General features: G+C 41.5%; 1 protein-coding gene across 2 annotated transcripts in view; it reads right to left on the bottom strand.

Annotated features, from left to right (window-relative positions):
- Window positions 1-7152: 7152 nt before the first annotated feature.
- Window positions 7153-16200, bottom strand: part of LOC144782644 (mucosal pentraxin-like) — an 81439-nt gene continuing 72391 nt past the window's right edge. For both annotated transcript variants that reach the window (XM_078662002.1, XM_078662001.1), the window contains exon 3: window positions 7153-9578. In XM_078662002.1, the coding sequence (XP_078518128.1) occupies window positions 8911-9578 (668 nt within the window). In that variant the 3' untranslated portion in view covers window positions 7153-8910. The remainder of the gene's footprint in view (window positions 9579-16200) is intronic.

A 16200-nucleotide genomic window follows, 5' to 3' on the forward strand; every position in this document is an offset into this window, starting at 1 on the left:
ATTGTACAGCACACATACAAAGTGGGAAAAGGTTTAAAGTTAGACTAAGCATAGAATTTTGTAATATATCCTTCCAGTACGAAACCTATGCTAGATTAATTGAGACACCCTTGCACTATGGTGCAAAGGTGTGTATGTGGCACATGGCAGCACAATTCTGCTGCATCGCTAATGAGAGGGGCAGAGCGTCAGGGGCGTAACACAGCCCCCCCCCCCCCCCCCCCCAGCCCCTGCGTTGCGGGGGGGCCTCGTGCTCCAGGGGCCCCGTCGAGGGCCCCCTCACTGGGTCTCAGTGGAGCATGGATTAGCAAGCCTCTTAGTTGTCGTAGTTCATAAATTAAATGGTGCACATGGCCTCTGCCTCCTCATTAATTAAATGGTGTGCGCAAGCCGTCGGGCAGCGTTAGGAGGGGGGCGGGCTCCAGGTCGGGGCCCCTTTCAGGTCACCCAGCAAGCCTTTTATGAATAAATGGTGCGCATGCGCATGCGCATGCCAGCCCGCCCCCGGCCTCTTCTTAACTAATGACATTTGAAATGGTGTGCAATTGCGCATTTCTGCCGGGCCCCGGGCGGGCCTCTGAGTCTCTTAGTCCCCCCCCCCCCGCCGACCATAATTTACTACTAGCCCCTGCATTGCCCTTGCCCGCTTCTGCTGCCCCTCGCGCCTGCCACTGAAGTAGCTGCAGGCCTCTCAGGTAAGTCTGTGAGAGCCAGGCGTGGTGAGGCGAGGAGTCTCACTGGGTGGGTGGATGAGTTAAGATCATAATTTGGATCAGGGAGGGAGGGCATCGTCATGGTGGGGCCTGGCGGTAAATCAAGAATAAAAGAAAAACGTTAGGTAGGTAATATGTGCCGGGCGCTGTGCACTAGAGTTTCAACACCATGCAGCTGTCATTTAGGGACTGGACGGCGTGGGATGAGCAAAACCAAACCAGGACTCTGTATGGAGTTACCTAAAAGCTCGGCTGTGCAAGAGTTAGCTGCAGAGAAGAGAGGGGATCGGAGGAGGGGCGTTCACTATGCGCTGTAGCACTTAAGATAAAATCATTCCCGCAGGGGCCCCCGCTCTAGAGAGCCCACCAGGTACACCTCAAACGGCTGTAGGAGCCAGCTTAGATACGTTTACTTACCAGTCAGTGTTTACTGCCAGAGCCTGGCATGCTTCTAGTGTCTGCGGATGGTGACAGCATACTGTGTATTTCATTCCTCATGGCAGGGCACCTTCTGACAACTCGAAGCTAAAGATACGAACATTTGTATTTAGGTTAGTACGCCTCTTTTACTGCCAGCCTGGTTGGTATTGTTAGTTCATCAATTTAAGAAAGTTCCGAAAACTTTTTCTGTTTTTAGAAATTGAACCTTCTGCTGTTGTTTGTTTATAGCGCTTGATTACCTCTGATCATTAAGTGCTATAGAAGAGAAGGTGATATATTTTCTGACGCAGAGGCAGTGGCATCCTTAGAATTCTTTTTTTTTTAGGGGTGGGGTCAACACAGATAAAGCTGGCGGGGCTTCTTCCAAATAGCAACCATCAATAGTGTGAATGCTTATATAAGTGTATACACACATTCTCTCTCTCTCTCTCACATGTTTAAATCTGTATGGATGTGCGGAGAGCATACGCCTGTATTTTCTGCAGAGGAAAGCCAGGTCTAGCTCTCCCAGCCATTCTGACACTGGCTGTGAGCTACAGGCCACCATCTCGACTCCCAGCTTGGCCGTCTCAGCCTTCACTTCTTCCGAGGATGGACCATTAAACTAGAAATTAATACCACCTACTATTTAAACCGCTTAGAAAATGTAGCAGTTGGGCATGAATTTACTGATTGTAAAGTGAAATATCACCAATACGTTTTTAATGAGGAGGGCTAGGGTGAAACTCAAAATGGTTCATTTATTTATTTCAGTTTATATGCAGCTGATCTTCCCTCCGTGTTATCATAGCGATTTACATAGTATAGTCAGTTTAAGAGCTATTAACAGAACTGTAACTAAACAGTACCAGGAGCGTCCATGAATCGGAGATCACACTTTCTTTGTTCACACCCTCGTGTACAATCACAGGCACACAGGGGGTTGTAGCCATGAGGAAGACACTCTGAGGGAAGAGTGCCAGTGCTTGTGTTCAGGCCTAAATCAAAGTAGTACCGTTGTGAGCTGCTTGTTGTGATACACTTAATCTACAATGGACAACTTTTCGACAGTAGCAACAACTTTTTTTACTTACAACTGTTTCGAGGCGCAGTAATTAGGAGGTGGCGCCAATTTTTAATTTGATGCTACCCAATTTATGAAGGATGAAGAGCTGAGGTGGCCTTGGCGGGACTCCTACTCATACGGTGCGGGCAATACAGATGTCATGGACCAGAGTTCAAAGCGCTCCTTGAGCCAACCTGCTTACACTTACACAGTGCGTTCACCAACAGCCACAACCCCTTCACAAGGACTAGCGAGTACCCACCCCCCTGCACGCGTCTGAACACATCTCAATACACTGTGCATTGAGCTGCGGCGCGGTTTAAACATGTCCTCTCCACAGTGTGCATTGCTCCCGTCAGCAGTAAATACACTTCTTTATAATGTACCTTACAGGGTCCATTTTCGACATAATGAAACAGTCAGTCCTAAATAAATAAATTAAATGGAAAGCCATACAACCTTCTGATGCCAGTAAAGCAATTTGCACCACATATATACATATTTAAGAATAAGGTATAACTGTCATCGTGCTCCAAAGCTCACAAATAATGTAATAAAAAAAACAAGACGTTATTAAAACTCACAAGCGCGATGTCCAAAGAAACAAAGTCTTAAAATTTATTTAGGGATGGAAGTGTTTATTTATTTACGAAATGGAGCATATTACTAAATTGTTTTATACATTTCTTTTACATTCACTGCATTGTAACTGTTGTGTTCCACCAGGTCGCGTTTTAGAACTGTGTTAGATTTCCAATTTGTTTAAATACAGTGTGTCCTACTTTTGGAAACCTTTGCACACAAATGTCTACGTGCCAACAAAAACAAGCATTGGCATAGCCAATAGGTCTCACCTTTGGGACCTTATACGTGTTTAACCGTGCAACATTTAATGTTGTTGCACCAAGGATATTGTGCTGCATAACTATAGCTTGTTGTATTACTCTCCTGGATTTATTTGTCTGGGAATCATGCCATTATTCCTGTTGTGTATTCCTACTTGATGTCGATATTAGATCTATGCTATTCTTTTCCTCATTAGGTCCCTCCCCTCATAGCCTGCTTTATACCTGTTTTTTGTATTACTCACCTTGATTCATATGTCTGGGAATTATGCTATTATTCTTGTGGTGTATGCTTACTTGATGTCGTTTTTAGATTTATGTCCTTCCTTCCATCCTTTGTAAAGCGCTCTGATATCCTTCGGGATCTTGTTCGCGCTATATAAAACTTTATAAATAAATTAATAAATGTAGGCGGCACTGGGTGTAACTAACCCCCACAACTGCTGTGTTTATTAATTAATATACTGGTGCGCAAGGCCTCTTAATTAATTACATGGTCTCCTCGGTCTTCAGGGCATGGGTGGGGCTGGTGACCTGACCAATGCCATAGTCATGCGCATTACACAGCTTAATTTAAAGTGCGCGTGATTTTAGGCATCCAGGACCAGACTACTGAGAAGACGACCGTCACCGTGTGGCGCAGGCCCCCGGCCTTAATTTAATTATTAATACTATCCCCTGCGGCCTGGCTAGCCAGCCTTGAGCCTTGCCCTGTCTTCGGCTGCGGGCTGCCCGCTTGCGCCTGCCTGCATTCCTCTGCTCTGAAGCTGCAGGCCAGGACTCTCAGGTGAGTCTGTCTGATTGAGGCAACATTATTGTCCGCCTGGAGTTAAACGTGCATTATATTATATGTCTTGATTCTGGCTTGGATCCATATTTATTACGAAATGGGAAAAGAATGAGTTGGAAGTTAAATGTCTCCATTGGATGAATTTTTCATAAATTAGCATTTGTACTTTACATTTGCGTTTTGACTTGTGTTTTAGATTTTGCCTACATGGTGCAGCAGCGGTTTCTTTGTAGGGGCGTTGGCCCCACCTGTGTGTCTTGCCATATTTAACTGTTGCTTAATTGATTCTTTTGGGTTCATGTATGGCTGGCTAAATGTGAGCAAATTAATGCATAGCTACAGTACAACACAGAGTACAAGTACTACGTGGACATGAGCAGTGCAAACTCCGCTACCTCACAGAACAGAAATCAACTAAACAGGTAGTAGGAGTGCAAGCTGCCCACTCCTACAGAGCACCACAGCTTGAGGAGGGGATCGAGCATTTCCTCTCTAGTCACCTGCCTACATTGATGTTGTAGTGTGCAGTGCCTAAAATGGCCACCACTCCACAAAGCATGCTTTGGCCTCATATGTAATCAAACTAATTAAATGTAGCCAAACCCCCCATCCAAGGAAATCTGCCCAAACTGGGGTAAGCAATGTCATAGAAGACTCAGTAGCATAATGATAGAACCCGCAGAACCCCTCAGGCACTGTGCACGGGTGGAGGGCCCCTGGACTTAGAGCTCTTGTCTGGATCCGGAGTGTGGGGGCCCCCACCATGTACTTTGCAGGGGGGCCCCCTCAAGTTTCGTTACGCCACTGCAGAGCGTGCCATAATTCTGTAAATATGGCGCTCTCTTGCTCTCTCCTTCTCATGCAGCGCAGCACAACATTTGTGGCTGCTGCACTGCGTATAATCTAGTAAATCTGGGCCTGGTCTTCCATGAAACTGAAGATTCAACAGATGTTTGTGCAGGAACTGCAATTACAAGTGGTGCCCTGTTCATCACTGAGTCCTGGCAAAGACCTCACTTTTGGACTTTAAAACTGAAACATTTCATCAGGTCAGAATGCTAAAATTTCACAAGGCAAAAAGCCCAGTAAATACCATGACTGCAGTTTTTGGTGCCCTTTGTAAGGGCTTAACTTGAAAAATATGCTATTTATTTTAACTGCTAAATTTGTAATCCCGTGAAGTTGGTGCGAAAAATAGCACACTGGCCACAGGGGCACTCAACATGGAGGCCTTACTAGGTCAAGCTGGGTTTTATTTACACCGAATGTTCTAGAGCACTTCAATGTCGCCTTCCTGTCTCTTCAGAGCTCTTAGATACAAAACATCATTTACTTCTCAGTAGGTTAAGTTGTGTTTGTTCAGTAAACCAGGAGTCTCAAGCCAGCATAATTTAAGCCCTTTTAAAGACATATACCATGCTGCTTGGTAGGTATGGTAGTAGTAATTAAGGAGGGAGAGGATGTGTAGTTGTGTTCCACAACGCTGGCTGTTAGAAGCAGGTCGAAATACAAGATGGGGCTTCCTTTAGCTCTTCTTTGATCACTCAGCTTGCATGTAGATTGACCCAGATAATTCTTTGCTTGACTGGACAGGCAAAGGGCTAGATTCAATGTAGTTTGCATTGAGATACCAGTGATCTGAGTTAAGGAGCTATGGGGCATATCAACAAGCGGCAGCGATAATTATCCCTGGCTGCCCTTAGCGTGAAGAATATTATCACCTGCTATCTCAGATAATTATCGCCATGCTAGCACTGTATTACCAACGCATAGCGCAATGGTGATAATTATTCCCGAGATAGCGATGTTTTCCATGGAACATTATAGGTTTTCCAGTGATGTTTCATGGAAAAGGGTGATATCCTTGTTGATAGGGGTAGGTGGTCCCAGCCCTACAATCGACCACCCATTGACTAACATTGTTTAGTCAAAGGAAAAGCAGGCGTAAGGAAAGTAGCGATAACCAAGGTTAGCGCTACTTTTCTTATCGCTCTGCTTGTTAGCGTGCCCATTAATAATTGGAGAAATGTCACTTAGCGACATTTCCCCAGTTATTTTGAATGGAACGCCTACTTTGCATCTCATTAGAGCTGCAAAGGTGGGCATTACAGGAAAGGGCGCTAAAGCAAGGATTCACGCAATAGCGTGACCTTGCTAATATTGCAGTAAAATTATCGCCGCTTTTCGGCCGAAAACCGCCACAAAAGCTGCGATACATTTTTTTTCGCTGCCTTGTTGATATGCCCCTTGAATTGTTAAGGTAGTCATTGACTCCATAAACAAGTGCACTGTGATCTGTGGTGACATGTTGTGCTGTCCACCTGATTACTCCTCCATACCTCTGCCTTCAGGGAAAATGGGTACTCAATCGACACGTTAAATTGTGGTTATACTTTTCTTAATGCAAACCATTTTCAACCCAAGAGGACACAGAAAACCATGAAAAGTATGTAACTTGAAGTGAGAGCCAGTGTAGATCATTGAGTGTGGGGGGCATATTGTTAGTGATCTGTGAGCCTGATGGTTTACAAGTTCAAAGGCTGCCATTACGTGGAATTTGCCAGATGGGTTCCTTTGTCTGCTGCTAGTGGACTCTCTCAATAAGTTCCTGGATAGTGCATGGCTCCGTTTTGCAGAAATGGTAGAATTCTGATTCATTAGCCTGGAGTAGTTGATGGCGGTTGATTTCTGTGGATTTGGTCTTGAGCCTGGATTGATGCAGCTGTTTCTGTTTCTTTGCCCAGGAACGGAATCTGAGTTAATGTACCTCAAAACATTTTAGAAAAGGCAGAATTTGAGAAAGGAGGGATTGACCCTGTTCTGAGAGAGGAATTGCCTGGAAGAGGCAGGATTTTAAGGCTTCAGGAGATGCATATGATATGGAAGAGGATGCTATGATGTAAGTGTTGGGTTTCAGAGATTTGTTTATGTTTGAGAGGTCATCTAAAGTCAGAGAGTAGGGCGTGTTCATTTAGCTATATTTTGGAAATCTAGACTAAGTTGTCGGTTGTGATGCTGGTGATGTCCATGTATTGTCTCATTAATTAATTCTTCTAAATCAAGTATTCAATAATGTATGGACTGGATGTAGCATGTCAATGGACAGAGGGGGTTGATACAGTCCTATTACTTTGAAGATTGTTTTGGTTTCGTTGGTAGCTCTAGCAATAGTGTCTCGGTTGAAGCCGACCTTGCTTGAGTGAGGTCCTGTTTGTCTTTGGCTAATTTTGGAGCCTTGAAAATGGAATCTACCTACATGCTCAATGGATTAGGTTTCTACAATCTTATAAGATAAATGATCATTCTTGATGCAGTGAATTTCATTTATTTAGTAACATTTATTACACTGTATTGACAATCACATTTATATAGCACAAGTCCAGATTGGAAGCAACAGGGAGCTGTACATTAATTGGAGAAAGGGCTGGAGAGGCAATACAAGGTTGTGAGCATCAAGTGTGGTATTTCATATTTGAAATACATTACAGTATATGCATTTACATTTGCATTACACATGTTCACAGTATTAGGTACAGGAAAAGTAAGTGATTTGGCAAGGATCACATGATTTAAGTCAAGTGCCAAATACAGGATGTGAGCTCAAGTCTTGACAATCAAGGCGACATCTCTGCCAGGAGACATCTCATCTCACATTACATGTTATTTGTAATTATTACACATATTTCATGTGTGTAGCTATGTAGCAATGCTAGATGGCCAGATGGAGAGTCAAGGGGGACAGAAAGAGAGGATGGAAGGATAAACTAGGTCATATTTCCGAATACTCCCTGGATATGTTGGACCCCTTTCAAATCTCTGTACATCGATCTACAGGTTTGGGCTCTAACATGATTTCTAAATGTGTACCATTAAGCGAAATTAAACTTGAAATGTATGTCAGACGCAAACAAATGAACTAATTTGCCCTTTAAATATATGATGGTCTCTTCTGGCAAGAAAAAGCAACATATTACCTGCGTGGGAGATTTTAGTGGTGAAAACACATTTCTGAATTCCCTCTTGATTTGTATTGAGAGAATGAGCTTTTGGCCAGAAATCTCAAAGGTATCAAGAGGGATTTGCTAAGAAAGAAACTGTAGCTTCCCCCAGAAAAAGAGCTTCCCGGCATGAGGTGGAGAATTTGCTATTGGTATGTACTTTCAGTACATGGCTTGATGGGAACCAACTAGTGCTTAAATTAATCAGTGGTTTCCGGTGCTCAGCACCAGCACTTAACTGTCAAAACTGCCAATTATGAAAGTCTTCCACATGGCAGCGCTGTTTCTTTGATTTAGAGATGAGCAATACAACAGTTGTTTATGATTCAATGTTCATTAAAAAATGACTAATACCTGACACTCAAGCTATTCTTATAGCTTTAGGGTTCTGCAATAGTCTGGATTGCCATACTTGTAGGAGTGTGATGGTTGGTAGTTATATTGATAGTGTCATTGGCAGCGCTAATAGGGGTAATGGGTGTTGCAAGCTGCAGTGTCCTCCTGACGAGGGTCCTGGAAGTTTTTTTGTAGTTTATTTTTCACAAACTAAGCACTAGAGCCAACACCTACAGTTTTCCTTCGCATGTCTCCTTAATAAGGCATTGTTCAGGTCAGGTCACAGAGATGTGGCGGAGATGGGTGTCAGTCTTTTCCACTCAATGTCTCTATCTAAAATATGCTCCTCTTGAAATGTTAAAAAGCCTCAGGTTGTTTTCATAATATCTGCTAACAGATGTATTAATGTCTCATTTAGAATATGTTGGCCTTCTACCACCAGCATCCCATTACTCTAAGACAATTCCTAATGATTGGTTGTTTTCCTTCCAGCCAGCTGCGATGTATTCGGATGTTCTTTGAGGGTCCAGCAAAATGAGCCTAACATGAGGGGGACGAGGTTGATTGCAATGGCAACCTCTTTACAGGTGCATTTAGATTGTTATCTGCTGAGATTACTTAAGCATAGACCCACCGAAAATGTATGTTTGCATGTTTGCCATATGTTTTGCGATATGCAGCAAATTCTTTGCAAACATTCTAGTATTCTGTTTGCTAGCCTCCTGGATGGTACCCGTCCATCTTACTTTGACGTACATCCTGGCTGCACACTGCTACCCGCCTGGTTCTCCCAGACGCTCTGATGCATGGGCTCCACAAGGACATCTCCATGTTTCTCGTAGCGCAGGGCCCTCCAACTGATGACATTACCATTAAAGTGTTTGTTGTTAATGAAGGCCTGATGTATGTCTGCAGCAGACAGAACATAATCCCACATATGCACATCTCCCATTTCACCCACAAATGACTGTTCAGCCTGAAATGTACCGCCAAATGAATCTTGATCTTGTCCAAGAATAAAGCTAAAGGGTCCTTCAATGGTGTATCCTTTTGCCATGACTTGCCTGACCAATGGTTCTCCATTAAGCCAGAATTGTGTCACCCCTGATGAGGAATCCCATGAGCCACACAGATGCTTCCTCTCATGGGCATTTCCCAGGCCTTTGAAACTCCTCGCTTGACCACCAACATACACAGAATATGGACTGGCAGAAGCAGGATTATACCAAAGTAGGAGATTATCGAATTGAGTGGAGCTGCTCACAGAAAAGAGTCCAATGGTGCGAGAGAGCTCTGTGAATGCACGAAGGCAGACTGTGAAACTCTTCACCGGGGTGGCCAGTTCTGGCTGCAGTATCACATAGTCAGTGACTGATTCTTTTGGGAAAAGAAATACCATGCCATCCAGGTCTGTGGAAGAGAAAAGGAGATATGAAAAAAATGTAAAGCCTCTCATCTTTGAAAGAAAGATGTCAGACTATGCAAACATTTGAACACACACTGTGATTAGCTCTTTTCAGCTGCTTAGACAATGTTGAGGCTCTCTGTAGACCAGGGGTTAGTAGACTACTCTGGGGTGGAGGCTCAAAGTGGTGGAGGAAGAGTGGAAGACGTTGTGTGAGGAATTGGGGAGGGGTCAGGAGTCGTCACAGTGAAGAGAGGAAATTAAAAATGGTAAGGTCGTGGTAGAGTGTGGAGTGCTGGAAATGAAAGATGTCAAGCAGGAGTGCGAAGGAGGAAAAGAATGAAAGATGACAAAACCAGAAGAAGGGACACAGACAGAGATATAATTTTCAACAAACATAGTGGATCTAGAAGCCACAGGAACAAGTGGCATTAAAGATGGGGTGAGTGGGGTAAATCAATGTGACACTGGTGCAAGGGAGAAGAAGAGAAGGAGGGACAATGGAATGGAATAAATACATCATCAAGGTGATAATTGAAGGCACAGGAGAAGGGACATAAGTAAAACGGCATGTATATTCTTTCTGTGTTTTACATGGTATTGAATGTAATATTTTAACTTCCTCAGACCTGTTTGAGTTGGTGTAAACATACAGTAATTATATTCTGTTGAATTTTGAAAACAAAGACAATTAGAGCTAATGTAGTGATCCCTGAGCATTAACATAAAGCAGCATTCTCTCTATAGTGAATGCAGCTGTAAGAACTCTGCCAAGCTCATAAATCCTTCCCATTCTTGTACCCTTACCATATGTATGGCCAGATTTAGAGTTTGGCAGATAGGGTAATCTGTTACAAACATGACGAGGCCCCAGCCCGCAAAAGCCTTGGCCAGCTTGAATCATTTAGAGAAGGGTGGCCATTAAGTAGTCTGCTGATGGAACGCCACCATCCTGAAGGACACTCCACCAAACATTAAGGCCCTTGGTTCTTCTGGGGAGTTTCAGGCAATTCTCTCTCAATTACGTTTTGGGAAAAGTAAGATTACTTGGTGAATTACAGCACAATTTTCCAAATATATAACTGGAAAGGAAATAGTTTTCAAAGGCAGTTCTGAAAAGAACAAATTAAATATTCTGATACTCCAGTATATAACCTCACGAATTCCATATTCCATGTTGCTCCAGAATGTAAAAAAACATAACCATACTAAATAAATAAATATATAAATATAAATATATATATATATATATATATATATATATATATATATATATATATATATATATATATATTACCTACTGGCGGTCGCCAGTAGGTATATATAGTTAGGATTTTTTTGAATAGGGATTTCTGAAAATTCTATGTTGAATCACTTTGGCGTTGATGGACGGAATTGACTGAAATTTACAGGAAAATGGCACATTATGTTTCCGAGCGTCCCCTGAAAGTTTGGGGGGGTTTCGTCAAGCGGGGGCCGAGAAAAAAGGGGGGTCCCAAAACCTGTTTTAACATTGAGTTTTCCATAGGGCGGTTGGACTCACTTTTAGCTCGAACAGCTGAATGGATTTCTATGAAACTTGGCAAAATTGTAGAGACTGTTTGCCGGATGTGCCTTTGCTAGGTCTCAAGATATGTGCTCCAGTGGATTTTGAGAAATTAACGTTCAAAAAAATATATATATCTGTGACAGCGTACTGGTTAGCGCCCCGGTTCGCGTACCAGACGCGTAACGGAACTTCGCGAGGAGAAGCGGATTGGCTCTCCGGTGACTCTCAACATTCTAAACAGTCCGGAGCGGCCGCCATCTTGTCTCTCGGTAGGATCGAGAGACAAGAGGTGGAAATAAACGAAGGGGGAAATGAATGAAAGGGGCAAGGTAGACCCCTCCTGACCCCCTAGGATTGATGTGGGGGCTATTAAAGGGCCCTGCGGGGCAAAAAAATAAAATACATTTTTTTTCGATTTTTCGCGGTGGAAGCGCTACCCGGTACGCGAACCGGGTAGCTCACCGGTAGCGTAACGGGAGTCCGCCATCTTGTGTTTCGGACGAATTTAGTCACAAGATGTAGGATAAACAATGTTGGGAATGGGTATAAGGGGGCACGGGAGACATATCCTGACCCCCTAGGTTTTCTGAGGGTGGCTGAGGAGGCCCATATATGTAAAAAAAGCACGGGTAGCGCCCGGTCCGCGCACCGGGTAGCGTTCCGGAAAGCGTAACAAGGGGAAAACCAAGGAAAATAGTAAAATATTATTTTAGAGTGCTTTGAGGTAGGGTAGCTCTGAATAGAGCTGTTGTGTTGTGTGGGTGATGTAAGTACCAACATGTAGGTACCAATGAAGAGTCTAAAATTCAATGTACACCGTCTCCTCTGTAGATATTTTGTATGTTCTAATATGGGTTATTTAAATGTAAATGTGTGGAAAAGCACTTCATGCTTTAAAGCAATTGTATTTTTGAACTGATTGTTCTTTCCTCTTAGTCCTCCTCTTTGGTTTTTTTTCCCCACACTCTTCTTCGGCATGATAGTTGATAAATTCGTTCCCTCAAAAAATTTATATACATAAAAAAACAAGGCGGCAACGCCGAAACGCGTCTAAGCAGCAACTGATCTAAGAAATAAAAGTTTGGATTCAGATTCACGGAGTCAGCGCCTTCTTTGATCGTGAAGTTTGGCATGTAAGAATAAAAAAATTATATTAAATACATATAAAATATATTTTTCCTTTAAAAGAAGAATACATTTTACAGCTTTTGATATTTGCTATTAAAAAACCATTGAAATTCACTGAAAAAACCATAGGTTATAGACCATATATAGTTAGGAATTAGCATTTACAAAACCTTGAAAATTCACTGAAAAAACCATAGGTTATAGACCATATATAGTTAGCAATTAGCATTTACAAAACCTTATTTTACTCACACAAAACCATTGAAATTCGCATATATAGTTAGTTGCACTAACTATATATCGCGCACCCGCAATCCACTGCTGATCATGTCACATATTACATAATTCATGACATGGTCAGTGACATCACTGATGACATCACTGATGACATCTCAAATGACATCACTGATGACATCACTGATGACAACATCCAGTGACTGTATGTTTCTGTAAAGTTAAAATATGTCTTACATATTGAAGAATGAGTGGATGTATAAGTGTCTGGATGAAGGATTTAGTAGGTGCATGTCTGACTGTATGAGTGAGTGATTAAATGTGTCTCACTGAGTGCATGGGTTAGTGACTAAACTGTCTTAATTTGTGCATCATTATGTCTGTTGTTCTGTAAACTGCTGCATGTGTTGATCAGTAGCTATATGAGTAACTATATGGGTTATTGATTGGTTGCCCAAGTATTTGTATGGGAGACTGAGTGTGTGTGTGGGTGGCTGGGAGGTGGCAAACCGCTACATCTCCTGCTTTACTTCGAAAAGTACAGATCAGCACTCACGTTGGTTTTAATTCATGTTAGGATTTATTGCGCACATAGAATTCAAAACAAACAGACGTGTTTCAGCATAAGCCTTCGTCAGTGTCGACGGGCGCCATTTTTCAAAATATACATATGCTCAATTTGTTTAATCAAAATCAAAGCAGGACAATTACGTTAATGTCATTTCAAGCGCCATCTTAAAATGTGCAATTTCCACATGAAGTGGTATAAGATATTACATTATATATATATAATTCTCTGAAAAAACCATAGGTTTCAGGCACGTTCTAGTTAGAAATTATCATTTAAAATACCTTAGAAATTCAATGAAAAAATCATAGGTTTCAGGGCTGTTTTAGTTAGCTGGACATTTAACTCGTACAAAACCATTGAAATTCCTCCGTTATAGTTAGTTCTGCTAACTATAACTCGCGCGCCGCAATGCACTGCTGATGATGTCACATATTACATCATTCATGACATGAAATATCCAGCTAACTATAATATTTTTAACTAAATTTTTTTAATTTTTTAATTTTTAGATATGTTATTTTTTAAATTACATTACACATATTTTTTTATAAAATTTGTTTTAAATAAAAAAATATTTTCATTATTTTATATTCTTTATAATATACTTAAATTATTTTTATAATTTTTTTCCTTTTTTTGGAGTCGTGCACCCTAAGAGCACCCTGCTCGTTCAATGCGCGAAACGTGTCCGCCAATTTTGGGTTGCTGTCTAGGATCTGTGTAGGGTGTGCGAAGGGTACGGCTTTCCCAACGCGGTTGCTATGAGACTTGTACGCAACTTCTGGTGCATACGCGAGATATACGTATTCGGTGACGTGACGGACGCGTGGTAGCGCGTGACGTCATATGCATATCGGAAGCGGTGGGTGCGCGACTCCGGCGAATTTTTTTTAATGTTTAAAAAGTTATATATATATATATATATTTAATAGAAATATTAAGACAAGACATTATCTGAGGTTATTATAAAAATAATATTCTTTAACTTTCTTAAAAAGTACATCACTTTTTAATGCAATTTCGCGAAGTCGCGCTGGGTGCGAGCAGGGTGCATGCTGAGTGCACGCATCCTACGCATACCCCATGTGAACTCAAAAAAAGAGATTTGATTGGTTCATTAGACTTCCTAGTGAAACTAATGAAGGACCCCACCCATTTCAATCACTCTTCTTAGAACTTTTCTTAGGGAAATACCTACTAAGATGAACTGCTTTTCCTTCCTGATTTGAGAAGACATTCGCCTGATTCTACAATGGCTACAAATGAACCACCTTCCTCTGATTCAGAACACTCAACAACAGAGGAATTTGTTCCAGAACCTCCCCCTAAAGAGAGGTACTCAAGTAGTGTTTGGAAATTTTTCACATTTCCTCCAGGGTTGAAGAAGGTGAATGCTACTAAAGTTACTTGCCGAATTTGCGAGGCAGTGCTTTCTAGGGGAGACCCCACAAAAAAATACTTGTGTGGTACTGCGAATATGAGGAAGTACTTGCAAACAAAACACCCTGTGAACTATGCCAGAGAGGAATTAAGAAGACTAAGGGAGACTCCTCCTGATCCATTGACAGTGCCTAGTACAAGTGGAGCAACACCATCAAGCTCATCATCGCCTCCAGACATCCGACCCCAACTTGGGAAACTCCGGATTACATGCATAAAATGCGGTCGTCTTATTGCATATGGAGAGCAGTCGGTGGATCTGATGTGTCGAGCCATTGACAACCACCATTGTTAGTCTTCTTTTTTTCTCTCCTCCCAGTTATTAGTTCTGTTTTGCCGGTTCACATTTTCCCCCCTCTTTTAAAAAAAACAATTGTTCAAAAAAGAAGAAAAAAATACAAGACAACAAAAAGAAAAAAAAAGTTATTTTCAGAACTAACTACTCTGGTTAAAGAAAGAGCTAAACTAGTATGCTAGTGTGTGAAAGTTTAGATGAATGTATGTGTAGTGCATAATTGCCTGTAAAAATATATTTGTGATGTGTCGTGAATGCATAAGTGCAGAATTATAAGGAAGTGCTGAAGCATGACACTGTAAACTGTTTAACTACAGCATGCTGTGGTACTTTCGAAGCACAGGGATGCAACATATGTATCTAAATATGTTGCAGGTCTGTGCTTCACTCTGCACAGCTGCTTAAACTGCAGCCATGTGGTGACACAGGCACCCTTGCATCATGGTGCACGGATGTCCGTGTCATGTGGAGATTGTTTTTGTGCAAGAAGGGACACCTTCCTGCACAAAAACAATCAGTAAAGGCAATTTTCTCCTTTAATATATGCTGTGCATTGTAGCATATATTGAAAGTGAAAAAATGAGAAGTGAAAACAATTTTCCTCGTTGTGCTTTGCTTCACCAATTGGAGGATGGTGCAGCATACACAAACATGTCCAGATTTATGATTTCTGATAAATCTGAAGATGTGACTTCTTCTATGAGTGTTCTGTCCAAACACACACAGCAAAACCTATAGAATGCCTTTTCAACGCAAAGTGGTGTGTATGATGAGATTATATTTACATGGAAAAGAAAAGGCATACAGAATGCCTTTTACTCACCTTGTAAATATGAAAGTGAGTTAATGGCTAGGCTAATTGTTATTATTGGAGTAAATTTCTGTCCTGGTAATAGAGAACAAGATACTTTTATAACTACTTACGTTTTAGGAAACTGATAGGACATGTTTATCTATTACTGAAGGGAAGGGATGGGGCCTAATATGACATATGCAAAAACACTCAGTGATGTGGTTTAAGTTAAAGGGTTTCATTTCTATTAATTCTGAAATTACCAAGACCTACTAAACCATATGTGTCTCAGGTATCTTGCAAACAGGTGTTCTGAAGCTGTCCCATATTTCATACCTGTCTGCATTGGAATTTTCTGGCACAAATGTAGACCTTTCATCTTCCTTTTTTTCAACTGCGTGGAAACACAGTCCATTGTGCATTTTAAGACTTACTTAAACTTACCTCAACAGTTATACACCTAAAAAACGCTACACATTTTATTCACTTGTTTTTTGTAATCTAAATTGTGGTAAATTCCATATCTTAAAATTAGGATCTGTAAAAGAAAAGAAAAAATATTTATAACATGTAATAATACATTTTTAATAGCACAGCATAATTTTAACATTTCACAA

This window comes from Lissotriton helveticus, chromosome 9 (assembly GCF_964261635.1).
Source record: "Lissotriton helveticus chromosome 9, aLisHel1.1, whole genome shotgun sequence".
Taxonomy (NCBI): domain Eukaryota; kingdom Metazoa; phylum Chordata; class Amphibia; order Caudata; family Salamandridae; genus Lissotriton; species Lissotriton helveticus.